This window comes from Vanellus vanellus, assembly GCF_965231255.1.
Source record: "Vanellus vanellus genome assembly, chromosome: 22".
NCBI classification, from domain to species: Eukaryota; Metazoa; Chordata; class Aves; order Charadriiformes; family Charadriidae; genus Vanellus; species Vanellus vanellus.
In genome coordinates this window covers 2,546,113-2,573,904 of record NC_138927.1, presented here as the reverse complement: position 1 = coordinate 2,573,904, position 27,792 = coordinate 2,546,113, and the positions used below count along the sequence as shown (strand labels likewise).

Below are 27,792 nucleotides of genomic sequence, written 5' to 3'. Positions count from 1 at the left end.
TTGAATCCATTAGCTTTTTTTTTTTTTATTGAAACTCATCTTCCAAGTCACACTAAAAGCAAAAAAATGCAAACACTCAGGTATAAAAAGGCAGAGCAATACTGTGACAATTCCAGCAAGTTGTATATTCTGGAGTATACACTATTAATCACCATCATAAGCAGACAGGATAAGAGCTGCATTGTAGTTCATTTGAGATCTTAATTCTTTTGCTGATCCCTTTCCCATAGGGTCCTCATTAAGGGATGCTGGTTAGCGTAGCTTCAGGGTTGGACTACCTCAGAGAAAAGGTTGTTGCCCGTTTTCCCCCTATTCCACTTCCTAAATGTCTCAGCTGCTGAGTTAGATGCGATACAGATGACAAACAGCATCTTGCTGGCATAAAGCAAGCCTGACAAGGGATTCAGGCCAGTGCCTACAATTCACGTTAGCCAGATGTCAGAGGCCAGTGATGGGAACCTCTGAGGTGCCTGGTGCCAAGTTTATTAAAGTTAGTACTGCAGCTTGGTGGTACCAACTCAAAACTGCCAGAGTAGAACAAGGCACCAACTCCAGGGGTTCACCGTCACTCCTTGTAGGTTCATAAAGTGAGGTGGATTGTAATAAGCATGATACTGCTATAAAGTAAGGACTTCTCAATGAAGCTGACTATCTGAAAGAAGGGGTAAGAGGCACCAACAGCAATACAGATGTCTTCTCTCCATGAGCAGAGCTTAGATTGTTACATAGGGCGGTGGGGATTCCTTGGAAGGCAACTCTAAGGCTTCCTCATATGATGGCAGCACAGCCTGAAAGAGAAGACTATTAGTTATGCTCCGGGGATCACACGAAAGGTTTCAAGCAGATTTGATCTTAGATGTGTTTCTCTACTTAGTTCAAAGCAGAGTAAAAGAACCACATGGGCTGTAAGAGACAAAGGGCAGAAATCCAGAAGCGTTAGAGGTCAGCAGCACTTTATAACCACTTTGATGCCGGTCCCACCTCCTTCTCCCAAAGTATGGCTGCAATAAATGGACCAAGGCCTTTAACGTCCAGAATGTAAGCCTCATTGCCTAAGCAAAGAAGCTAAGCTCAGATCATTGCAGAGGGCCATGATGCATGCACAGCAGGGGCGCACACTGCTGGCAAGACAAGGCTCATCGTATTTGCCAAGTTTCAGCAAGACAAATGCCTACACTTAGCATTCCATATTCTTCCTCGTTACTTCTCATCCATCTTTAGAGTATCTCTTATTTTTGGAAGGTCTTCAATACCTTTCCATTGTGTCAGAGCAGCTGGATGCTGCTATTAAAGAGATCATCAGTAATCTAAGGACATTGATGTTCATTATTTAGCAACCTCTTCAGATGAAGGGCAATGCACCAAATCTCTCAGATGTCGATCCAGCGAAAGGTGAAGGAAAACTTAATTTTAAACATGGATAGCACTATTAGGCACAGAAATCAAAGTTCAACTGAAATTAAAACAGATCTCTGGTTTGGAGAATAAAAGTTATATATTCCCATTTATCTGCTTTGCCTGAAACCCGAGTTTCAGGTTCCTTACAGATACCATTGACTTTGAAAGGTTTTATACAAAAGTAAAGTCAGAGGAATATCATATAGTTGGAAACAGATTATTAGTACCTGTGAATGCACATTAGAAGGGTTGCACCATCTCTCAGACCACCAAGGAAGCAATAGGAAGGATCACCATGCACCTCATCAGTCTAAACCATGTCTTTTCACGGTGTAAATCTGAAGCAGTCCTCACTCACCTTTTCAACTGCTTGCGGGTCCACTTTCACCTCCTTTCTCTTGCTGGCTTTAATATACTTAAAGCAGCTCAGGACACATTTGAACATATAGGCCTGAAAGAGAAAGGGAAAGGGGAGTCTGCCGTTGCATTGCAAACCAACAGGAGCATTTCCACTTTTACCATCAGCCTGCTATTATCCTACTGTCTTCTCTGGAGGTAGAAGCCTGGGACCACGTGTCCCAGGGCCTTAAATCAGTCTCTCTTGATCCTACACTAGAAAGGTGACAACTCCACCTATTCAGAACAGTACACTAATGTGGGAAGTCAGTAGGACTAGTAATACCATTAAATATAAAGTACATGCTTAAGACCTCCGAGAGCGCAATGCCATCAGGTAGGAAAGGAAAGCATGTCTCTCATGTTATTTTTCTGAGCAGGCTATAAAAGTTTAGATGTCTCAGAAAAGCAGCTTGGGCACAACATCCACCTCCCAGAGACCCAAGGCTCCCTGGTCAACTAGGACTGACCTTTCAGGTCAGCTCATTCAACTAAATCCTATACTTGCAATAGTTACGCTTTTCTGACAAGACCGCCTTGCACCTCATAGATGCAATAAATAGAGAGCTTTTTGGAGAAAAATGGATCGATTGACAGATTGTGGCACAAGAAAATAAGCAAGGCCTGTGAAACATACCATATTAAATAAATATTTTCCCTACTCTGTGTAGCGAGGCAAAGTCGTGTGCCTCTTATTTTTATTGGCGTAAGACTCTACTTTAAAAACAGTTGGCATTTTCAAAGGAACATTGGGAGTTATATGTCCCTGAACAAGCCATGTAGCTTAGGATTTCCTAGAACAATGAGGACTGTTTTTCTTGACACAAAGCCAAGACAAAGAATGAGAACAAGGAACGAAGTATCTGAGCTGAAGGAATGCCTCTCTCAAACAAACTTCCAGAGATGAGGAGGTAAATCCAAACTCTGACCACCTTTAGGGAATATTGCAAAATCCTTCCCCCTTCCAAAAGCCTCTTAATGCAGAGAGCAAACACACAAGACACTGAAGCCATCATATAAACTGTACAAAAGCTCCCACTCATCTGCAAAAGGAACCCCAATAAATTAAAAAAAAAAAAAATTATCGTACAATAAAAAAAATCCTTTCTTTGATTTTGATTCTGGATGTGTTTGCTGCGGTGCCAACCAGTATCTGCACCAAATTCAATGAAGTTGACTTCAGTTAAGACTGCTGCAAGCAACACCAGGTTTGAGCAGAATACATTAGTACACACAGCTTATGTAAAGGCAGCCAGTGACCTTGGGATCATCCCATTACTGGCTAACTCAAAACACTCAAGAGTCACTGTAGAATACCCTTCTCCACACTGAATTGAAGAGGGAAAACTTCTCTGGCAGTTGTTGACATTATAAGTGGATGGGAAGCTTGTCCTAGAGGTCAGGAAGTGAGCTACTTCAGAAGTAATTATGTTAAACCCTTTCTTTCATTTCCCATCAGAAATGTTTTATTCCCCTTGGCTTCTGCATTCTTATCACCTTGGTGGTGGAGGGGGATTACGTTATGATACTGAGGCGAGATAAAGGTTACTTGCGGATACGCAGATCAGCGAGGGAGACTGCCCTAGTGGTGCTATGTAAGCATCACACCTTCACTCTCTGCCCTTTGAATACTTCGCATCTCCAAGGACCTTAGACTTGAACATCGGATAATATCACCATTGGGGCTCTACCAGTAAGCATACAAACAGCCATCACGCTGCTAAGGAGCCGTGAAGCTGTATGAAGAGACTTCCACATTGCAATAGGACACGGTCCCTGGAAAGCCCGGTGTTATAGGAGAGAAAGGAGAGAGAGGAGCGTTACCATCCCCCTAGCATTGTCGGAGAAATCTTTCGTGCTAAAAGGGCGAGCAAAGCCTTGCCGGTTTCACGTGGGGTCACTGGCAGAGGCGTGCGGTGGGGCAGGTGCCCCATCTCTTCATCTGACGGACCATCTTTTAGCTGAATTACGCTATGGTGTGGGAAGCAGACAACTACCTGGGGGCAGTAATTGCAAGCTGGCAGGCAAACAGCGCTGGGTAACACAGAAACAAGATTTTAGCATAAGAGCAATAAATGCTGGTGACGGGTCATTAAGCAAGTCAATTTATGCAAAAAGATCCTAAGCTAGTCCAACATATTTACATGCTACCTTGGTGCGGGCATTCAGTGAATTGAAACCAATGGACCCTACATTGGCCAAATGGCCTTTTTAGGTTTAAAATATTCCATGTTCTTGCCACATTCCTCATCAGATCTTTATCACTTGGAAGGAACTTTCTCATGAAAATGGTTTTGCTACACACGGAAGAGGGGAGGGATCGTCACTAAGTTTAAAGGATGGGGTTCCTAATGACTTGTTTTGGGGAGTTTAGTAGACCAAGGAGTACTCGTGCCTGTCCATTTTTTTTAATTATCCTCCCCCCATCCCTCCTCCTACAAACTCCAGTGCAAGAAGTCATTGCAGGTTAAGCACTCTTGTAGCTAACCCTGTAGAAAATTCAAATCAACCGATTTGCCAGGTCAGTGAGATTTCTGCTGAAGACCCACACTGCCAGCTGGGTTCCAGGGTTACCTCCACTCTTATTGCACAGTTTATGCAAACATTAAAAGATATGCTAAAGTCACGTCTGCAGTGCAATCATACAAGACACTCCACTCCACAGTGGCTTGTCTGGCCACCTGGGAAGAGTCTGAATAAAAAAAATGCTTTCCAACTAACAAGTAGCATTTTTCACTGTGACAGAATCTGCTCAAGTACCTGGAAAGATCTGGTTTCTTTATCTGGTCTGAAACCCCCCAGTGAAAAACCTGTTCTCTGATCCATTGAAGCAAGAAGAATAGAAACCATCTCACAGTGGAGTTTTCTGAGATGTAAGCAGGATTTAGCAGCTCATGGGTTTTAATTAAATTTCAGGGTATCCGTGTGCATAACTCCATGTACATCAGTGTGGATACAGTGACTCACCCAAGTGGAAGATTGAACCTGCTGCTTAATGATCTAATTTATTTTGGCACACAATAGCAGAAGAGTTTCCTATATTTGTTTTCAAACATCTTATCCTTCCAGAGATGAATGGGCAGTAATAGTTTCTGGAGTTGCTTTATAACTCACATCTGCAGAAGCATAAAACTGGAATATTAGACCTGCCTCAGACACTACACTGAGGCATAGCTCCTATTATGCCCAAGGAGAGACCAACAAGGCTTTCCAGTGCCCTGGCAGATTTGAGAGAGAAGTAAAATGAATTCCTCCTATCCCCCAGGCAATAGAGCTTCATTTCAGCCTCACCAGACCCTGCAGCCATTTACCTTCAGGAAGAGGACAGCAATGAACGCAATGGTGAAGGTGACCATCACTTTGGCATATTCCTCTGTTGGTAACTTCTCCAGGGTTGGCAAAAAGCCCTGTGAAAAGAGGGAGAAAGTCCCAATCATACACACACTTGTTCCCTCTAGGAGGGTCACACAAAGCGGTGGAGATCCCAGTGAGTTTCTCAACAAGGTGGGACAGGCCACCTTCCTTTCCTCATCAGAAAGAGTACAGGGACACTTTTTCTGCCTACTGTTTGCACTCCTTTGGCAAAGATTTTCAGAAGACTATTTAAATGAGAACTGAAAGTATGACTGTTTAATAAAGATGAAAAGTTGATGCATTTTCAATGCATGCGGGCAGGCTATATCCAAATCATTTTGCTCTGCAATTTGCATCCATAAGTTTCTTACAAGGAAAACAAGGTGTACTTTTAAGAAACACATGCATAAGCGAGCTGTCAGTCAAGAACACCATGTTGGCGAGAACATATGGAAAATCTTCTTTTGTCATCAAACAAAGCAGTTCTGGGTATACCATAGAGATCAGAGAAAGCTTACTCTGTCTTAACAGCCACTGAAAGAAACGTCATAGGTGTTCACAGCACGAAAAATGAGCTGAGCTTGTTCGTAACCTACCCCATTGTCTGAAGACTTGAGGCTGAGATAGGTGGGGACCTCCATGTAGGAGCTGCAGAGAGTGAGAATACTCAGGCAGAAGTCCAGCAGCTGCAGAGCCAGGAAAGGGATCTTCGAGCGTCCCGGCTGCAAGAAGGGCAGGGAACAGGAATTTGGTTATGATTACACGATTGTGTCACTTATATAGATTTCCCCCATTTTACACTGGGCCTGTGCTCTGTCCTTATTTATAGCCAAAGCTTTTAATTCACTTATACTAGCCAAAATGATGAGCAAATCATCTTGTTGGGCTGATTCATACAAGCTTCTCAGAAGAGGCCTCTAGCTGGAGCAGTGATATTCCTAGGCTATCTCCAGCAAACCCTTCCTAGCATGGGCACACCCAGAACGACCTCCCCAAAGCCCTGAGACAGAAAATAAAATCAACAGGAAGATCCCCAGACATGGGAAATTAAACAACGTCCCAGCTGTCACTAGCTTTCCTTGTACACCCTCCAGTCCCCAGGGATTGCATCGTGCCTCTCTGGTCAGTGTAGGAACTGTCTTGCCATGAAGTACTGTGACCCAAGATCACGACCCTTTACATGGATCTGTAATCCATAGTACATTATGCACAGGTCTCCATCGCACAGAGAACAGAGAAGACCAACCCAGAAGTGAGCTGTTACCTACCGCGTGGCTAAGGGAGGACACAGAAATGATCACTGGAACTTGTATGTAGGAACTGAACATTGTTAGGAGGCTGAGGAGAAAGTCCATGACTTGTAGAGCCAGGAATGGGATCAGGAGACGTTCCCTCTTCTGAGAAAGAAAAGCAATGCCAGTTATTTCTATTCTGAATGAGAGAAGGAGACCAGCTGTCAATACCCGAAAGAACATATATTGAGGTACTCCAAGAATAAATACTTTCCTGGAATTCCTGCATTGAATTCCTAAAGTGTGGTGATGATTCAGAAAAAAATGAGGGGCACTGATACTGATTTTTTTCACCCCCTTGTAAAGTTTCCGTGAATTTTGGCTATATGACATTGGCCCTTGATCCCATCAGAGCTGTCATTCAGCTGCCCCCAGAGTTTACCACTACAGAGAAAGCTGGGTTCCCACACCAACGCATGGTCTTTTCTTCTCCTGATAGCGGGAGAGGAATCCCCAGTGTAATAGGGGAGTTACGGTTCCCCTCCAGGATCTGATTTGCAAAAGAGCAAGGAAATTTTTGCAATAAAAGACTTTCAAATCAGAACATTTCCATTCCTTGACACAAAAAAATAGTCTTGATAGAAATGTCACCCGGATTTGGTAAATCTGGCAGTTAGCAGCCTTGCAGATGAGGCTGAGACTGCAAACCAGCCAACTTCCCCCTCTGTAAGACAGCGCAAATATTTATCTGCTTTTTTGATCATACTTCAGCATCTTCAGTGAGTTCTAGTGCCCTCCTAACTCAGACAGGCCTCAGCCAGCCGATACGTGTCATTTGTGCAGAACGTACCTTCACCACACCAAGGAGGAGGTTGAAGCTGATGACAAACAGCATGATGATCAACAGGAAACTGGTGACGACATCAGCTAAAAGTAATAAAAGCAATTACCACATTACTAAAAGCCAGAGCCTAATGTCCCAATTCAGTCATACCTCTAAGGAAGAGTTAAAGTCAAAAAGGTCTGTGTAGGTTGGGGAATGAATGCCATGCAGCTGGACGATAACCCTCTTTTCCCTTTTGACACCCACTTTTTCATCTCTCTTTGAAGCTTCTGTTTCCTTAGGCGCTGGGCTGAGCAGCCTGTCTCCTCAGGCACATGGGAGCCAAAAGCCTTTATGGCCTGGACTGAAGTTTTAAATATCCTAGGCTACAACGTTAAGGTAAAATGAAGTAGAAAAAAAAAAAAAAAAAAAAGGCAGAATGGTTTTAGCTAATGATAAATAAGTCTGATATGGAAATTATTTTAGACTCCAAGACAGATAAAGTAAGTAACAGTGAAATCTGGTGAAAGATCTGCAAGATTCTCAACCAGACAAGAAGCACAAGTTTTAACCGCCCACTGCTAGTACGGACCACAGACTCTCAGGGTGAAATATCTCACCGCCACTCTCTGTAGCTGTAGGCTGCAACACACACATTAAAAATAAACGTGTGAGGAGAACAACATGAGACAGTTCTACCTACAGGGCTGAAGATAATCTCTGTCAGCGGTTTTGGGTGCAGGAAGGTGATCTCTTACCTACACACAGCTTCCTACTGAACAGCTCCCAGGGAGGAATTTTCCCTCTTGGTATTGCAGCCTGCCCTGACGATGACTACCAAAGCCTCAAAACCTTGCTTGCGATGTACAGTATACACATTTGGCCTTTGTAGCAGTCTGGACAGCATGAGGGTTTTTTTGTCAAGTTGGTTTGCTTATTACAGAATCACAGAATTATCAGAGTTGGAAGGGACCTCTAGAGCTCATCCAGCCCCACTCCCCTGCCAAAGCAGGATTGCCCAGAGCACATGACTCAGGACTGCATCCAGGCAGGTCTTGAAAATCTCCAGAGAAGGGGACTCCACCGCCTCCCTGGGCAGCCTGTGCCAGTGCTCTGTCACCTGAACCGTAAAGAAGTTTTTCCGTGTATTTGAACGGAACTTCCTGTGTTCTAACTTGTGCCCATTGCCCCTCGTCCTGTTACTTGGAACCATTGAAAAGAGCCTGGCTCCATCCTCCTTCAGCCCACCCTTTAGATACTTGTACGCCATAATAAGGTCTCCCCTCAGCCTTCTCTTCTCCAGGCTAAAGAGTCCCAGCTCTCTCAGCCTTTCCTCATAAGGCAGATGCTCCAAGCCCCTAATCATCTTAGTTGCCCTATTAAAAAAAAAAAAAAAAAAAAGCAGCTCACTCCAATGGCAAAGCAGTGCTACGTTCTTTATCCGCCCCTGCATAATGTGATGTATGTAACGTACAGCCTTTCACAGTGCCTCCTCCAACTCACTCTCCAATTTCTTTCTTATTGCTTTACCTGAATTTAAAAGAGCAGCAATCTGTTTGGGGTCTCCAACTCCCAAGTGCTTGAATAAATGATTTAATTTTATTAGAAAAGAGCCAAAGTTTTAACTTTTCTGACTTTCTTTTGAAGCAACTGATCCTTTCCATAGGTACATTTCTCAAACATCAAAGTTCTGATTATTGGTTCATTTTCCCCTTTGCAAACTGCCCAATTCATTCCATGGCTATTAAACAAATCCAGCGCCTAACTCTAATTTTTCCATTACCCCTTTCATTTGCTTTCCTAAAGAAATCTGGAAATTGTGCTTTAGTGTTTTGGGTCCCTCATAGTCCAGCTGCCCTGAAATCCAGCACTGTTCCATATTACCCATTTACCCTCGCCCCCCCCCTTAAAATGCCCCTCCACCTCCCCCAGCTTTGAGTGTCTACCTGTAGCTTTGGTACCAGATTACATTTTTAGGGGAGTGGGGGAGTATTTCAGTGCTCGGGGATACACCAAAGCATCCTTAACTCACTTCGCAGCTTTGCTGACAACAGAATGAAATAACTTACAAAGAAGCTGAGGCAGAGAAACCCACCCCTCTTTTTCAGGCAGATAACACCAACGCTGCTCCTCACAGCATCAGAGCAGTCGCAGCTATATCATAATCTGTCCAGTTACTCTGTTTGAGGGAGCAAAGGCCAACAGTCATCCCAAGTGGGAGGGAGAGCCGCGCTGGAGAAGGGCAGACCTACCAGCCAGCACTGCCCGCAACATCTGGCAGGAGGTGGGCGTCCGTTAGATGCAGCCGCTGCAATGTATGCAAACTGTCAAGTACTGCATCCAGGCTCTGCTGAGCAATGTGGGTATGGGTGAAGGCCAGTTGAAGAAAAGACCAAAGACGATACTGAGGAGCTCTGGAGCCTTTCCAGGGATGTAGAGGACCTGCCCAACAGCTGGGCTGAGCCACATCTGGCAGCAAGGACAGCAGGGGAGGGAAGGTGGCACCACAAGCCACACTCCTCACATTGTGACTCTGCTAGGAGAGAGTGCACTTTATTTCATTCAAGTGCATTGATACAAAAGGTATTTTAACTTTCCTTGCGATCTTCTCAAGAATTAGCAACACACTTGAGTCTCCTCTAGAAAGGAGATTCAGAATGAGCAACCTTTAGTCTGAAAAGAAGTTCTGACCATCACTTCCTTCCCTGAGCAGGAGAAGCCTCTTCCTTTATGGGGCTCAAAGGTGAAAACCCTTTGAGGAGGCTTCATCCCTCAAAGAAGCAAAAATAGCTTCTCTCAAGAGAGGGAGCAGCACTACAGGAGCTGTTGCATATGGAGGTGTCAGACACACGAGACCCAAGGGAGTGATCACAAGTATCCAACACTTAACCTAAATCAGGAAAAAAAAAGTTTTGACGGCACAAAACAAGAAAATAGCTTTTACTTATAACCTGATAAAAAGCCAAATGCAGGATCTGTTTACCATAAAGTAATGAGAACTGAAACACAGAAGGGGAAGAAGTCTTCGGAAACAGCAAAGAAAGAAACCCCAAATCCAGCAAACCCCAAGAGAGAACAGAGAGAGCAACGGGGAAAGGGCTTTACCGCAGAAGGTGCTGCTCACAGCTTGGAGCATGGAAGAGCCTAAGCGTCAAGGCAGAAAACCAAACCCACCTCTCAGAAGCAGGAGAGTAGACACAAGGCTGTGATCTAGTGTGCAAAGCACCAAAAATTAACATGAGGACAGCATAAACTCAAAACAAAAAAAAAGCTTATAAAAAACGCCAGACTCAGCCTTTGCAGGAAAAGCCATAAAGGGAGGTGGTCCCAGTCTGCCTGAAGCCATTTTCCCCGGTTTTCCTCCCAGAACCAACCACCAGAAGTTTACCCCAGAGAGGATTTATCTCTTTAGCACGGTGTTTCCTCGGATTCAAGGCAGCTGTGTTTTTCTGCCTCTTTCTACACGGTCTCATGCTCCAGCTCTCTCGGCAGGCTTGCTAATTAATTGGGCAACTGGCCGTTGCTTCTGCAGGCTAATTGCCAGCAGAATCCAGCTGAATTTTCCAAGCAGAACCTAGATCAAAAAAACCTCTAAACAAAATAACAGAGAAACAAAAAGCCCACAATCCTACAGACACAAAGGGATGGAAAGAAAAGAGAAAAGAACTTTCCACACACTGTCTGTCTCTTATTTGTTCACAGCCACCCTTTCTGCTGGCAGCAGATCTCTCCGTTCCAGGGACGTTTCAGTACCAATGGATTTGATCCCAGTAATCCGAGATTCTACTTAAACAAGGTGACTTCTGCCTTTGTGGGAGCACATTTAGCAGATGGGCTAAAGGAGTGACCCTCTTAGTCAGTGGTAGCTGCTGGCTCTTAGCCCCGTCTGTGCAAACCCTCCACGAGATGGGAATGCAGTACCTGTTACAGAGAGGCCAAACGCCACCTGAAATACTTTGTAAGTCCTGGCAGAGCCGTTAGTCACCTTCCAGGACCAGCAGTAGATCCCTGGGGATCCCTGGGGTTTGAGGCACTTGCAGCCACAGCAGAACCTAGAGACCAGATTGCTGTGACAAACAGGCTCTTTCCATGCCCGGCATCTGCCGTTCAAAAATATAAGATGGTAATTTTTAAGTCTCTTCAGTATTCCCCTTCATGCTTAGTTGGCCTTTGTAGGATGAACGTTTGTCTCTTTTGTACTTAAAAACCCTCAGGAAAGGGCAAAGTTTAGGAATATATACCAAGCTTGAGCACCTGTATAATCTCAAACACAGGGGCATCATTCCACGGTTTTCCCCTCTGTTCCTCCCACATGTTCATCTGCGTTCGTGTCTCAGGAATAACCTGTTTTCCTCTACAGTACCTTAAAAAGTGCTGCAGTATTCAGAGAGTAACAGGGTCTGTCCCTGCGGAAGGTGCACTGTCTCTGAGGGCTGTTATTGCAAGACAAGAGGCAACAGTCAAAATAAAGGAAATGCCATATAACAGGAGAAAAAAAATCTTACAATAAGTGATGCCGTCTTGAACAGGGACGCAGAGAGGTTAAGGAATTCTAATTTTGGGGAATCTACAAACCTCACCAGGCCAAAGCCCCGGGCAAGCTGCCCCGGCTTTGGAGTCAGCCAGGAGATTGGACTGGAGACCTCCAGGGATCCACCTTACTTTTGCTTTCATTTGATGATTACAAAATCAGGCAGGGAAGAAATGTCACTCCTCACAAAGCCTGCTTCACTGCTGTAGCCCTACAATGTCGTACCTACAAGAACATTTCAGTGCCACAGTCACTTCCATGCTGGCGGTGGTGCTTTATTGCTGGCAGAGAGCGTGGAGAGAGCTTGCCCCCTTTGAGGTGGACCTTCTTCTAAAAAGATACAGGAATAAACAGCAGCAACAAATAAATAAACATGCTCTTTCTTATGCTTTTTTCTCTTACTCAAATTCTCTGAGACTAGCAAATTCTCTTACTCAAATTCTTTTACTCAAATCCTCTTACTCAAATTCTCTGATCCCTGGGATCCCAGAGATCCCAGGGAATTTAATGAGGAGGAATATATATGTGCTGTGAAGTCAATGCCATTTGCCTTGGGGAGGCGGTAACCAGAACGGGGACATACGACAGAGCCTCTGTGGAGCTGCACTAGATGTTTGCAGTGCGAGCAAGCAGTACCAAAACCCTCACCCATCCAACAGGAGGAGAGAGCATTTATTTGCCTAACGTCTATTTTTTATTAACTTCACACGAGGGTTTGTGCCCAGAACACAGCCAGGAGGGACGTTGAATGCCTCCTAATATTTCCCATGAATGCAGAGAAACCCCTTTCTATTTTATAGCCCAATAAACTGGCATGGGAAATACAAACAGGGCTCATAAAGCTGTGGTTTAACAGTTGCATTCACAGCTTGCCAAGGACGGCAGTGTCTGATTCGGTGCTTCTGATAAGCTGCAGGGAATTGTTTCTGGGCAGCCGCATTCAAAGGATGGGCAGAACCGGCAAGGGAAAGGAGCCTCCCAGTCCCTCTAGCCCGATCTGCTTTCATTAGAGAAGGAGGGAGTATTTTCTGCATAGGATGTGGTATGCATAGGGTATGTTGTGCGTAGGATATGTTATATGCTGTGCACACAGGCATTTAGGCATAATTGAGGTATTTTTCTTGGCTGACTGGACAGAAATTGAAACAACTGTTCCAGTTGTACTTTGTCCACAGTGACAATTTGTACAGTCATTAATGAAAAATAAAAGTGATTAACACTCAGACTGTACACAGGCATGGATTGAAGACATCCTAAAGATCTGACCTGTGGCAAACAGTGGGGTGTAACATTTTCAAGGCAGAAAACCATTCACGTTAGTGGCTTAGAACTGGAAAGGAGGTTTTAATTGAAACGTTTTTTGGGGGATTGCTTTTTAGTTTTATTTTTTCCAGCAGGTAAAGCTAGTCTGCCAAAGCTCATATGCTATCAGGAATGAAGCACTGCCAAGAAGGCTTTTGCTTGGAAGGCTTCTCAGCTCCAGGATGAGATTTCTAATAGACTGGAAATGGCAGAGGCTGCATGGGGAATGCACATCCAAATTTCTGCTATAGGTGAGATAGAGCAGAGAGACGTGAACCTAATTCTTCCAAATTGCAACTGAATGCCCCTAATCACCACGCAGCGAAGTTTGTTTCCTGTTCCCTCTGCCTGGCCAAATTAATCTTGTGTTATTTCTTGAATATTAGCCAGGCAGTAAATTTAGATCTACTTTATATTAGCCAACCTCCTGGCACTGGCCCGACTAGGGGGTGGGAAAATCATCTTTAAGGCTCCTAAAGACAAAGAAGAACCTGGGTCATCTTCCCATTTTAATCCGTCGTTTTCAGCAGGTCTTATATCAATTTCTCGGTCAACTTCCATTGAAAAGCAAATTTCAGAGGAGCGCTCTCAGTCCTGTACTGCCAGTGGCATCTTGTAAGCCAAGACAGCAGGGAATAAAGGAATAGCAGGCTGCAAGGGGCAGAGCATCCCTCTTCTAAGGGCAGCTGCCCCAGTCACCCTTCCCGTTACCCTGGCAATCGCGAAAACCTACAACAATCCCCATTCTCCTTCCCCTCCCTGACCATACCTGTGGAAGTCGAGGCCCATCCCACGCCCTCTTTTTAAGGCAGCAAAACATACCGCTGAGAAATCTTGAGGGAGCTCTGCTTCCTTATAAAGAACTCCTATATGTATTTTTTCTTACTGTATTATGTGAAAAGCATTTTCCCATAAACCTCGCCTTGTTTATATTCTTGGGCCATGACTACAGCGTTAGCATTATATATTCTGAGACGTGCTTTAATCTGGCAGGATCTACAAATAGAGCAGCAGATGCTGAGGGCATCGACAGAACCTCTCCCCAAATTGTTCTCCAACTCTTCCATCTGGGTTTTGAAGTGAAATTGAACTTTTTGTACTGCTTTGCTGTATTGCTTCCCTGCTAGTTTCTGGAAATAGAAGGGTTGCACTGGGTTTATTCCAACTATAATCAGAAAACACTCACAATCTCCCAAGCAGAGCCCTTTGAAATGCTTGGGAAGAGAAGCCAAGTGGAAGTGCTGGGGATTTCATTATAAAATGTTCCTTTTTGCGTAGGAGGCAGTGGAAGAGGGGGGAGGGGGAAGACCTGTCATTTTGATTGTGTGGGAAGAGGGGGGGTTGTTAAAAACGGGGCCAATTTCACTCAGAATGGTTCTATTCTTAAAGAAAACCCTCCATATTTGCAGAAATGCACGTCTTGCTTAGAAAGCATATAGTGGTTTCATATGGAAATTATCTGAAAAATCCATCTCAATGATTTGCTTCTTTGTCTTTAAAGAATATTTTGCTCAGTTACTTAGATAAGAAAAGTAAAAATTATTTGCCTTGGATGATCTTTCGGCAAAAAACAATGAAAAACGATTGTCATTTTTACATAACTCTATCTGTGGGAAAGTATTCGGATCCGCAAATGTCATGTTCAGTTTTCAGCAGTTCGGATCACTGTATTAGTCAGAATGCATGTGCATACTCCACCCTCAGGACAAGAGATTTCCGACTATGCTCATTTCCAAGCCAGGTACACCCAAACCAAACCAAACCAAACCAAACCAAACCAAACCAAACCAAACCAAACCACAGAACACCAAACCCCCCGAAAGGGGGGAAGACCTTAAGGTCACACTTACCTCAAGTTCTCCAGTTTTTATCTGTAAAATTTAAACTGGAAACACACATGACAGAAATGGAAAATTGGATGCTCCTACCTACGTTGTGCTGATCCCAGCCACCCGGCAAACAGCCGGGTTTTGGAGCTTGTTCGGTGTGTTGCATGTTGCCCTAATGGGAACGCTCTGCAGAAAGCGTTTTCCAAAGCAGTCGTCACGCAAGTCTACACTGGGTGTTGAGCTGAGCCACAGCTGCAGAGGGACCTCTGTGGACCACAGCTAAGCAAAGTAGCCGCCAACCCACCCAGACTGGACTACTTTGGAAATAATGCCCTGTGTGAAAGACCTGTGACAGCAGACCCTTGCTCGGTGTCCTTCTAGCAGGACTCGCCCAAATTTCCATTTTCCGCTCACTGTTGATGCCTTTCAAAACAGCCTTGGTGGATCACAGCGGTGCCTCCAAAAACCCAGCTGGTCTCTTTTGAAAAATGCGAACCCATCTGTTAGCAATAACTTCACCCAAACAGTGACTGTGCCTGTTTTGGTGCTTTCCACTATGTCTGACTCCTACCCTGGGGACAAGTGACTTTCGGATGTGCAGAATCTGCTGTACTTGGTTTCCTTTTCCTACACTTACAGGGCCCTCTCTGTGCATGCCTGCAGCCTGGGGAGAGACACGCTGGACAAGCAGGGAACAGGCAAGTCCTGGCTGCTGTGGGTTGCATTTTTCTCTGACTATGAATCTTCTCCGTTGGGAGAGACAATGCAGGGTTTCCATCTCTCTGCGCTCAGCAGAGAAGGGTTATCTCAACTTGTGGTTTTACACTGAAAAGTGACTAAGAAAAGGAAAAAGCACCCTGTGTATGTTGCCTCCAAACAGCTTTACACAGAATTAGCCTGGTTAAGTAATATTTGAGGTTTGGGGATTTATTTTCTTTTAAATGGCACCCCACATGAGATATCTGCCAGGTCTCTGAAAGCTAAGCTAGATCCTTCCGAGATCAAACTGTAGGAATTCAATCAACCGTGATGAATGTGATGCTTGTGATGATTTGTGGGATATGAAACAGCCAAGCTGCTTCTTCCAGACAACCAAAGTTCTGCAAAAAAACAACAGGGGTTGGGAAAATCTGGGGATAGGGGCCAAAGGGACAGGGGGGAAAGGCAGTAGGCTATTGTGGCACTCTGAAGTGCCTTCAGCTGTGATGTAGGAGACCCCTGCATGGTAAGACAGGTGATGAGAAGAGGAAGGCTCCATGGCATAGAGGGCATGGTATTGGTGGCAACATCAGGTAGACCACACACCCATGGGATCCAGTGTGGGGCTGTCATTTGTCCCCACTCCAGGACCCTGAAGTCACTGGCCAGACTAGGTCCATTGAGGAGCTGGTCAGGCAGTTCAGTGTTTTCCTGGAAAATGCCCAACGTGTGAAGGGAGCCAACAGTGTGTGTCAGGCTTAAATGATCTACAGCTGGTGAAAAGAAAGAGAAGGGGAAGCCAGGACTGTCAGATTAATGCAGAGTGTGCCGCAGTGGGAAGGCTGGAGGAGTATGAGGGTACAGGAGAGTTTGGGCTGAGGGCCCGATCCACTGAAATAGAGACAACTTCTCTGGGCTCCACATTGGTCTCCCAAAAACCAACACAGCCATGGCCTAAACCAAAATCCAATGCTTTAGAGCCTAAATTTTGATTATGGGTTTGAGCTTTTGGCCCATCTGCTCTGAATGTAGAGTTTCCAATTTTCTTTGATGAAAAAGAAAGAGGGATCAATGCAAGACGTTGGGCTCCCTCTCAACCCCACAGACCTTTGCTGCTTTCCAGTATCCCAGTCACCTACCAATTCTGTAGTAATCCTTGTCCAGGTCTTTGCAAAAGCCTTTCCCGCTCGCCACCTCCAGGGAGTACTCAATCAGCAGCAAAATGCTCATAACCTAAGAGAACAAAAGCAAAAGACACAATTCAGTGGGCCTCGGGCCAACTTCCTATCAACAAACTTGTTTCCAGGGAGCATGAAATGGCCACAGGCCTAAATGCAGGATGGGTCTCCAAGTGAGACAGTCATGAAGGGTTCAAAATCCTTTACAAGGAAACACTGAGGCAAAACCCAACAGTTTATTAATGGTTTGGGTTTAACTGTCTTTTTCTGCCAAATTCTGAAGAAGGAAGGAGGAATTACAAAGTTCATGAGCTTTGTTTCAACATTTTTTATCCATAAAGTCCTGGCTTTACATTTTGAAATCACATTTTGCTTCAGAATTGAGCTAAATGCAACAATAGTATAAAGAGTAAAAAGAAACACAAAAAGAATAAACCGCTATGTGTAAGTCTACCTATACTACTTCATTGACAGAAGTACAGTTTTCCTTCTTTTATTGATTTGATAAAAATCTCCAAATGTGCTTTTTCCACATTTTGAACAAAACCAATTTTCTCTCCCTTCCCCACCAAGTTTCCAAGTTGGGCTATCAAACCCCAGACTCCATGGTTGATCCCATTCTGAGTTGAGCAAGCTGTGAGATGGAGTGAGGTCGAGAGCTGTGCTCTCAGCTCTAGCACTGTAATTCTATACCCAAACAGTGATGATCTGCAGCGAAAAATCAATTTCTAAGCCCCAGGTTAAGGAGAGCTCCTGTTTCATGGAGGGCACTGGGGCAGTCAGGAGCTGCAGAAGACCTCTGTAAGGCTGGAGACCTCACCATGGGGCACCTCAGAAAGCAGGTCCAGGGTATTTCTGTGCAAGTAAAACCAGGAAAAGAGCAGCCACAAGGCCAGACACCCCACCACATCCCTCCTGGGGACAATCCCACCCTGCTATGTACAATCCATGTATGCTACAGACATGCCAAGGGGACCAAAGTTCTTGTGGATCCGAGAACAAGAAGTCCAAGGCCACAGTGGAGCATCAGTCACAGTGTTGTCAGAGCAAATAACGCCTCTCGGGGTAAACGACTACTCTGATGCGATTTATCGATCCTTCATCACTTTACTGACAGTTTCAGCACTGCATAGTGTGACGGCCCATTTCCGACTCCATCACGCATCCCATCTTGTTCATCACTTTCTTCCTCGTTCTCCGATCTCTGCTGTCCTCTCTCATGCTTGGTATGTCTTTCATTGCTTCTGCATGTGCTGGAGCACAGCATGGTCTGCCAGTCCTACACCCACAGCTGTGCTTTCCAAAAGCAGCATAGTGGGTGCTGTGTTATTTTAAAATTGCCTTAACAGTGTGGGTGGCTGGGGAGGAAACCTGCTGCTACGTTCCCTGAGGCCGCAGGAGATGCAGGCTTGTCACCCCGCAGCCGCCTCCCACTCTCTGGATAAGCTCTCTGACCTCTCTGCTGCTGTGCATAAGAGCTGCCACTTCTTCTCTGCCTGAGCCTTACCCCTGTCCAGGAGGACCTCTTATCACAGCAACAGGGCACAGCCTGAGAGCCAAGAGCAGGAGTCAGACCAGGAGAAATGAAGGGACCATCACGCCCTGTGCGTTTTTCCCTCAGAGATGTGGGAACTGAGTCTGCAGGAGAGGAAATCCTCAAGTGTGCAAAAAATGGCGAAACCTGTGCCAACAAGACCCTCCACTTTCACCAACAAGACTCTTCACCTTCGCCCCACCAACACTGGGTCCAACATTGGGAGCAGCCATTCTGCAGACTGTTCTCCAGGCACAGGAGCCATCAACGGAAGTACCACCAACAAAAAAGAGGTTGTCATGAAGAGGTGAATGAGAGAAGCCATTTTATCCGGACTGCACAACCCATGTCTCTAAGTCACCTGAACCTCACACTGATGCAGGAAGCAAGTTTATCTGCCACCGAGATCAACTCAAGCTCAGGCACCACAGAGCTGAAACAGCTTCTCCACAATAGCAATAGCAGCCTTTCGTTTCAACAACCAGTTAAAGAAATGATGCAGGCAAGGAGGAACCGGAACTGCTGTGGTCTGCGCTCGTGTTTGCAAACTTCATGTGTGGGAAACAGCACAAAACCAGCAACTGCAGGGAGAGGAGGCAAACCTAGCTGCTGAGCGAGCAGAAGAAATATTTTTTGTCTTTTGCAGAGCAGTGGCTGGAGGTGCCATACAAGATCCAGGGAGAGTTCAGGCTGGAGTAACGTGTAGTCAGATGTGCTAGGGCTGGCATTGCAAGCAAACAAAACAGAGAGGCATGGAAAGAAAGGCTTCTCATTGCCCCAGAAACGGGGAAACAAGGCTGAGAGGGACAGCCTGCAGCAGAGAGGAACTGAAGGCAGACTCTCCCCCTGTCTCTGCGTTAGCTGCAGGAGACCTAGAAACTATCTTCAAAACCAAACTCATCAACTTTCTGTGCCACAAGCTGCAAGTGCAGTTTCCAGAAGAGCTGTAGCACATCCCCCAGAGCCCTTTGTTTCTAGAGCGAGTGTCCACCAAGCCACACTCTTGCTGCAGTGGGGACTGGGACCCTGTGTCCCACCACTGGTCTTCCCTCTGAGTTTAAAATCTGCCTAGAGTTTGAGTTGGAAGAAAGAATGTGTCTTGTTTTCTCCTGGCCTGTCTGATATCAGGTTGTTCAACAGCCACATGAGACACACAGGGTTTTTTTTCTTTTTTTTTTTTTTTGCCATGCAGCAAATGAGCTTTGCAATTTGCTTGTGAGGCTGATAGGAAAAGGAGAAATATGTAGATCTCATTACATGGGGACACAAGAAAGTTAACATGGATTCAGTTTAATGTAGCAGTGTTTGAAGTCCCATGGAAGCACTGAACCTTGTCAAGGATGAAATTGCATCGATCTGAAGTTTCTTTACGCTTGATGGTCTCCCCTGGGATGTAAAGGATCTCTTAACACATGGGGGTGACATGCTGACTTCAAGTGCCCTAACTTGTCTGAGAGTTTTCATGTACATGCTCCCGAAGTGATTTCACTTCCCTTATTGCTGCTGCTGGTCAAACCCCTCAAATGTCAACATGGGAAATATAGGAAGAAATTGTTTTTTCAGGTTTCTGTTAAATGGAGGCCGGAGCAGAATGGATAACCTGAGCCCTAAACATCAGTTTCATTCCTGAAAGCCAGGAAAGGAGGACAGCAGATCCCAAATGCTCCCATCCCAGATGGATTTATAGACAGAGCAGAACCAGAGCCTACACTTCAATATGAAAAACCATCTCTAATGTATATCAAAGAGGGGAACAGCAGAGCAAGTGCTCCTGGTTACCTTGCAAGTGTTGAAATGAGTCACACAACCAGACCAAGGACAGCCACATAAAATAAGTACACATCAGATAGAAAACCCTAGCCCAAGCTGAAAGATTAAGGAGAAGACTTTTAAAGTGAAAGTTGGTTTAAACTTTCCATTTAAAAGGGCTTTTGTGTAGAAAGAATGAGCCACTGAACTGCAATGAGATAAAACACACAACGGCCTGCGTGCCTTTCTCTGGGCTCTCCATCACAAGTGCTGTGTGAGGACCAGGATGCCTCTCCATCACCTGACTTTGGGTTTGACATGCTGCTGCCTGGCATGTGACAATATCTCATTTATTCCTGTAGAGAATATACATACAGGGTGATGAACCCCCACAGCTGGCTGCTCGCCTCGAGCTGAGAAGAAGATGGAGAAAGATTGATGTGGTGTCTGCCTGGCACTCCTTGCTCTGCAAGGCTGTACATATTCTTACTTGAGATTCACCTTTCAGTTCCAGAAGAAACCGAAAGGTTCCCATTTCAGACAGACAGGACCGCTCAGACAAGCATCCAGTTCCCTTTCGTATTGTTATGTCATGAGAGGAGAGAGGCAGGCTTAAAAAAAGAAGTTTCGCCTCCATTCGCGGCTTGTGTGGGGTGCTGTGGTCTCCCAGCCACTCCCCAGCCCTTCTTATTTTATCTCCTGCAGCTGCAGCTTTTGGAGGACAACTCTCATCTTATTGCTGCCTCCGTTTAAAAGGAGTGCTTCCAGTTTCTTGGTAAAAGATTTGTAACACGGGGAGATGAAGTGGCTAAGCCAAACAGTGTAGGACTGAGGTAGAGCCAGTCGTTAAACCAAGGCAGCTAAATTGGGGCTGTCTTCCAAGGCAGATTCTTAACAGCATGACGCATGCAACCCCCGTTCCCCGGTGAATAATTTTGCTGCAGCTTGAGTAAGGTTAAACTGCTGTTAGAGGTTGTGTCGTGGGCCTTTTTTTTTTTTTTTTCTGCAATATGTGCAGCTTGACTAATCTCCAAATAACTTATCTTTATGCACATGGCTTTGGCGTGATGGCTGCTCCTTTTCATTTTCACCCAAGAAGAGCTTGAAGCCATAATGAACAGGAGTCAATGGGGACAGTGACATGCGGCTCCAGCAGTGCTGTGAAGCTTTCTGTCAGTGGTGCACACAAGCAGGTGACACCCAGCACCGCAAATAGTACCACATATAAATGTCGTACTTTCAGTGCTTTGCCTTTTTTTTTTACTTTAATTTAAAGGTGGTTGTGGTAGGGTAGGATGAAGTGAGGAGTGTTTTTAGCTCCCATTTGGTTTCTGTTCAAAACATTTCATCTTCTTCCTTCCTGCTGCCTCCTTCTCCCCTCTGGTTTGTGCAAGGACGAGGGAGCAGCACAGGGTCTGCTGAACATCTCGGGTCAGCCACAGCCTGCTGAAGGCACAGTGAATTGCAGCTCTGTACCAACACGAGTCACGTCCACAGGTGAGGACTGGGCCTGGGGAAAGTCCCAGAGATGAGACTCTGCTCCCTGAGTTAAAGAGGTGCCAAAGAGAAGAGCTCCGCTGCAACAGAAGCCAGACCAAGCTACAGACGTGCTGCTTCCTAAGACCTCCTTTGGCTCTAATCAAGGGCTAGTAGCAAAATAATTGCAGGTGTTCTGCACATGCTGTGTGCACAGAAGCAACTTTCCAGCCTTGTTCTTGAAGTTAATGTCAAATAACTAGACGTCTCTTCGTGCCTGGGAGGAGTCAACGAGCAGAAGGACAAACTCCTCCATGCTTTCTTTGGAAGTCACCTGCAAGTCACCTCACAACACCCAGTGAATCTTTGCTAATCAAACAGCCCTGTCCCCTCCTCGTTCCCCTCTTTCTCCTTCCCCGTTTGTTTGTGAATGCCCACGATTTATTTCAACTGTCTATGGAGAGATCAGCAGAGACAAATCTAATTTATAGGAGGACAAGACATCACCACAAAGCCCGAGAGCTTGTGTTTGATGGCATTGCTATCACCCAGCATCACTATGATTCATCACTAGGACCCACAGCAATAATTTACACTGATACAAACCAACAGTATTGATGCAGCGAATCATCCAAGTCACTGCTGAGTTATAAATCCCATTTTCCCCCCTCCCTCTGCCCAGCTGCAGCTACATGATCAAAAAGGTGGAGAAGAGGTAGAGAAAACACGTTTGCTATTCTGTGTTATCTCTTAAAGCAGTAACATAAGACAAACTTCCCCAAAACCCAAACTGTTTCTCAAGGGGTTCTTTGTAAAAGAAACCCACTGAGATGATACAGTAGGTATGGACGCACTGGGACCCGCAGGGACTTGGGCAGTTACAGGCTCTGGTATTGCAATGATGGTCCTTCTGTCAGGAGCCAGCAGCAGCAGGGTTGAAGAGCAGAGGGCTCAGGCTGCCCCTGCCCATTCCCATATCCTTTACTGCTTCAACCCCAGCCTTCAAGAGCATCTCTGGCTCCTTAGTCTTAACCCAAGTTGCATCTAAAGTGCTAATGCTCCCTGGCACCACATGCCCTGCATTGATCTTGTACACCATGTTTGTGCACGTGATAGAATCACAGAATGATTAGAGTTGGAAAGGACCTTAAAGAATATCTAGTTCCAACCCCCCTGCCATGGACAGGGCCACCTCCCCCCAGCCCAGGTTGCTCCAAGCCCCGTCCAACCTGGCCTTGAACACCTCCAGGGATGGGGCAGCCACAGCTCCTCTGGGCATCCTGCGCCAGGGGCTCACCACCCTCGGAGTAAAGAATTTCTTCCTAATATCTAATCTAAATCTACTCTATTTCAGTTTAAAACCGTTACCCTTTGCCCTATCGCTCCACTCCCTGATAAAGAGTCCCTCCCCATCTTTCCTGTAGCTTATAGTCATCACTGTTCTGGTTTCGCAATGATGCACCACAAAGTTTCAGAGGGTGACTCCAAACCCTCCTGATCACCAGCCACATCCAGCTGGTCACTGTGGTGGTGACTGAACTGCACAAAAGCTGTCGCATAGAGACACGGGGCTGCTTCCTACCCAAGCAGCCCTGGCACTGGTGACTACCCATGTGGGCAGAGGGAGAGCAGAGCAAGGACACAGCTGTGGCTGTGCAGGATCCTCTCCAAAACCATAGTGAGATCCCATGGTGAGTTCATGTTGCTTGTGAACGGTCAGGTGCAGTGGGGAGCCAAACCATGCCCTGTCAGAGAAGAAATGGGACACATGCAGGTGACCTTGGCTGCAATGTGAGATTTTGGTTCTCATTAAAATATCAGGGGGAGTTATTACAGTTAATTCCTTTCCTGTGAATGTACTTAAGACACGCTGCGGGTGATGGGCAAGTCTGTTTTAAAAATGGTCTCAGAGTCACATATATGCTCAGCGTAGGCTTGTCCTACATAAAATAACGTCAATGGGTAGCTCCAGCACCAGACCCCCTCGTTGCCAATAGCGCCATACTTAGCTTGCACCCTGGCTCTGTTTTGAACGACTCCAACCGCTTTTTTTCAAGACCAATCTGCTCCAGAAGGCGCTGGCCCCGAGCCAGGCAGCATCCCTTCTTGGCTTCAGGGCCCAGGATCTTTCCTTTACCCTTCTTTTAGAGAATCTAAGTGTTTTGTAACATATACCTATCTGTTCATTCATATACGTTAAGGTATAAAGTACAACACCACAACTGTACCACACATAATTTCTGACTTGAGCCATGTCACCATTGCTGACAGTCAGGAGAGGGGTAAGATTCACAGCAATAAAAAAGACTTTGCATGAAACGGCCTCTGCTCATAGAGAGTCCTGTGACACTAGGATTTGTCAAACCTGGAAAAGAAATGATTGAAAAGGAAATACGAACTGAACAGAGCTGAAGATTATTAAACACAACAGTTAGTTAGTAAACATGGCAGTTTTCATGTAACTTCAAACTCAAGAAGTCTCTGATGTACTGATGGATGCACAGGACAGGGATCACTTGGTACCTGTCCTGCTTCCAACACCTTCTTCTCAAAGCAGCTGCTGCTGGCTGCTGTTGGAGACAGGCTGGGAGGCTGCCGGACTTTGGGGCAGACTCAGGACATAAGCCTTATGACTTCTGCCTTTGCCATCTTGCAAAGAAAAGCAGCTTCTCTTGCCTGCCCTGAGTGGACCTTTGCATCTCCTCTGCAAGGTCTCTCCTGTGAGCAGTGTGAAGGGTCACTCCAAGGTTCTCTGCCTTGCGCTGTTCAAAACTGACCTGGTGTCTTTAACAGACCCACAAAACTTTTTTGAAAGAACATGTCTTTCATATGACGTCACTGGTAATTGAATTTTCCCTGTTAGCCACCGGCACCGAGAGTGGTGTCTCGTTCTCTTCCATCACGCGCTGGTGCAAATCGGGAATCTCTGTTGTTGTTAGTGGCATCATAGTGAGACACTTATGAGACAAATGTGCCTCAGTTCAAAGCGTTTGCTGACTTCTGAGAGAGGCAAAGAAGGTTTTTTTTTATGATTCGCCCTCCCAGTCAGGAAAAAATAATTCATTTTCTGTACCTCTGTTTCACCACTGATAACAGATAGCTCAAGTCGCACCGCGTGCTCTTCTCTGGAGAAAATGTGTCGTAGTTCCCTGTCTTGTGTTTTCCCACCTTTGCACAGACCTTTAATTTTGCCAGCTCCTCATCAGATCTTGGCCATATTTCCTATGAGGGTCCCATTTCTAAACAGTTCATGACCATCCCCCTGTGATGGCCGTATGTTTAATTGGTTGTCAGAAATTGCTTGTGCTCTGCTGCAGACTCTCAGCTTTCATATGTTTCAATTTCTGTGCCTCGAGGTCACGAGAATGCACAAGAAATGCAGCAATTTCTTTTTCTTTAAAGCAGGGAGATTATAAGCGTTGAGATTGTGGCAAAAAGACAAGTAGCCTGCCCAGGGTATAATCTAGATGCTCAAAAAGCAGAAGGCAAAAGAGGCTGTAAAATTGCATGATTCCTTTCACCACTCTCATAATGTTTTTGAGGTCCCCAAAAGATTAATATATGGCACGGAAATGGCACTTTAAAATATCGCGTTATTAAATATTAAATCATGCAAAATTAAAGTATTAAAATATGGCATGGAAATGCCTGGCTTTCAAGTAGTGCCAGGGGAAAGGTGTTGGCAGTTACCATGAAGATGTGGTGTGGACCCAAGTTCCTCTGCTCTCCTGCGCTGGGCTGGCACGGGGCCCCCTCCTGCCCCAAACCTGGGGGGGTTATGCCCAAGCACAGCCACCCCCCTCTCTCGCTGCCTCCAGCAGCCCACAGTGCTGCTGCTCCTCGAGTGTTTATAAAAACCTACCATTCACTGAAGCTTTCCCTTTATCTTACTATCCAAAAAAGCACCTAAACCGATTTCTGGATTTTTTTTGCCTTTCATTTCATGAGTCGATTCCTCCACCAACGCACGCTGGAATCGCACTGTGGAAGTCAAACCCATTAAACCGGCGCGTCGGCCCGCTCTCCTGGCTTTGTGTGAGCGAGGAGGGAGCTCTGGAGCCGTGAGGATTTGCTCAGGCAGCTTGGGTTGCTCCTCCTGCCCCAGGAAAGCAGACTGGTGCTGCAGGGGGACCATGACGTGTCCTTCCCACGGGTGGCACGGCTGCCATCCCCGGCACGTGTTCGCAGGCTACAGCTCCCCTCGCTCCACAGTCCCCTGCGCAAGGAGGGGGTTAAGAGCCCCCGTTAACCGTTATCACCCTGCGGGCCCCCAACCCATGACTGTGCACACCCGCTGCCACGCAGGGGATTATTTTAAGTGCCTCTGCTGTGCGAGAAACCACATCCTCAGCGCGACTTAAGGCCACCCGAAAGCACCTCTGTGCAACCAGGTGGCGGGGAAGAAATATGCCCTCCAGGCTCTGCTGCCTCCACTCGTTGCCTTCTGCAACCACCCCCGAGCGGTTACGCCAGCAGCTGAACACAGCCACACATCCCAACGGACACCGAAACGGTGCGTACGGTGCCCAACTGGCCGTAGAGAGGGAAATGAGGCAGCTTTGCCCACCCGCTCTTTGCTTGCCCGGGACCTAAATCCTTCCTCCCTCCAGTGACCCGTAATTTCAGCGCTCCCGCAGTTTGCGTTGCTGCCGTGCTGCCCGGTTTCTAACCAACGAGTGGCCAATTAGCCACGCTGAGCCCTGGCCAAGCTACGCACCCCTGCAGGGGTAAGAGCCCCTGCATTAAGCTGCAAGGGAAAAACAGGAACCGGAGTGAGTTTCCATGAGCTCCAATTGGTAAAGCCAGGGAAAAAATAGTTAAAAAACCCCTCCCAGTACAATAAATCTCTTCCTGCCCCCCCCGCCTCACCCCAACACCGTCTCCTCTTTTGTCCACCCCTCTTAAATCATTGTTTTTTCTCCTTTGGTGACACAGAGAAGTCAACAGTCAGGAAACCTTGTGATCTGCAATGATTACACCTCCTGCAAAGGCTACACCTCCGCCTCTCTTTTTTTGTCTCCCTCTCCCTGTCCCCGCTTTCAGTCCTGTAACTTACCATGTGGAAGATCCCTAGAGCGACTGTTGCTGTCTTGATGTTGAAGAAGCAACATTTGGGGGGCTCGGCGGTGGTTTGGGCGGTCATTTTCCGATCCCTTCTGCACAGCTGTGAGTTAAGGAGGTTGAGTTTGCAGCAACCGCCCCACTGGAAAGCGAAGTGAGCAGTGCCGCTCAACTTCCTTCCTGGTCTATAAATGTGTTAAGTCATCTACAAAGTCACATGAGGTCTTTGATTTCTCAATAATAAAGAAAGCAAAATTGTGTTGCTTTTCTAACAGATCTTTAACTGCTTGCACTTCCCAGATGGCAAATGTCAGCACAAATGCTGCTTCGGGCAAGTGGTATCCAGTGGGTGAGGTGTACGGGGAGAGGAGGGCTCCGAAGCAGGGTGCAGCTTTGTCCTACAAAAATCAGCAGAAACAAAAGCAGGGGGCCAAGAATTTCACCTTAAACTTGACCCGCTGTTTTTACAGCGAGGCATCCAAATTCCTTTGTTTGAAGCGGCTCGTTCCTTGCCAGCAAAGTCACCATTCCTTGGAAGCGCTCCTGGGAGCCGATGCCTGAGCAGCCCCGGCCTCTGGGACCAGGAGGGTGGTGGGACTCCAAGGGTCAGGGTTGTTGGCTGAGATCTGCAGACTTGCTCCCGGTTCCTGGGGCAGCTGATGTGATCTACATTAGTCAGCTCCTGGAAAAGAAAAGCAACAGAGAGATCTGAGCCTGGTGACTTAGCCACTGTGCAGGATGTCAGACTGTCTACCCCTGCTTGAACTTAATAAAATGTTCTCTTTGGTATATATTTATCACCATTCTCATCAAAACCATTCTTTTTCTTGTCTGTGCTATATATTTATTACCATTCTCATAAAAAACATTTTTTTTTCTTTTCTTTTCCTCTTTCCCCACTCTATGGGACAGGGCAGGGTCAATGCAGTTGGGTTCTGTTGCGTATTCCCATGGGTTTTTTTTGGAATTGCACCAAATCTGACAGTTTATTATTTAAGCCCCAGGTTTTGAAGTCACATGGTTCTCTCTTTTTTTTTTTTTCCCTTTAAGGATGCCTCTATGTTTTTCAGTCTTACATTTGTGAGAAACTGTTTGCAAATAAGAGCTAAGCGCAGCTGAATGAAGAAGAAAAGGGAAAAGATTATCGTTTTTTTTTTTTTTTGCACTGCTTGGTGATTACACTGCATTTTATCCTATCTCATAACAAGCTGGGGAAGAAGATGGACTCAT

The 27,792-nt window shown here is 46.0% G+C and overlaps 1 protein-coding gene across 1 annotated transcript; it reads right to left on the bottom strand.

The window, feature by feature from the left end:
• Positions 1-26,699, bottom strand: LAPTM5 (lysosomal protein transmembrane 5). The gene is made up of 8 exons (XM_082494262.1): positions 26,558-26,699; positions 16,704-16,797; positions 7,231-7,307; positions 6,417-6,545; positions 5,745-5,870; positions 5,106-5,201; positions 1,757-1,849; positions 1-788 (listed from the first exon to the last, which is right to left on the bottom strand). Exons 1-8 carry the CDS (start codon positions 26,642-26,644, stop codon positions 714-716), a joined length of 777 nt encoding a protein of 258 aa, XP_082350388.1. The 5' UTR covers positions 26,645-26,699; the 3' UTR covers positions 1-713.
• Between the last annotated feature and the right edge of the window lie 1,093 nt (positions 26,700-27,792).

Coding starts and splice junctions, on each gene's coding strand:
- LAPTM5 (XM_082494262.1), bottom strand. CDS start 26,644: ATGACCGCCCAAACCACCGCCGAGCCCCCCAAATGTTGCTTCTTCAAC. Junction 6,546..7,230: donor TCCTCCTTGGTGTGGTGAAG/GTACGTTCTGCA, acceptor TTTCTTTCTCAG/AAGAGGGAACGTCTCCTGAT. Junction 1,850..5,105: donor TTGCTGTCCTCTTCCTGAAG/GTAAATGGCTGC, acceptor TTTCTCTTTCAG/GCCTATATGTTCAAATGTGT.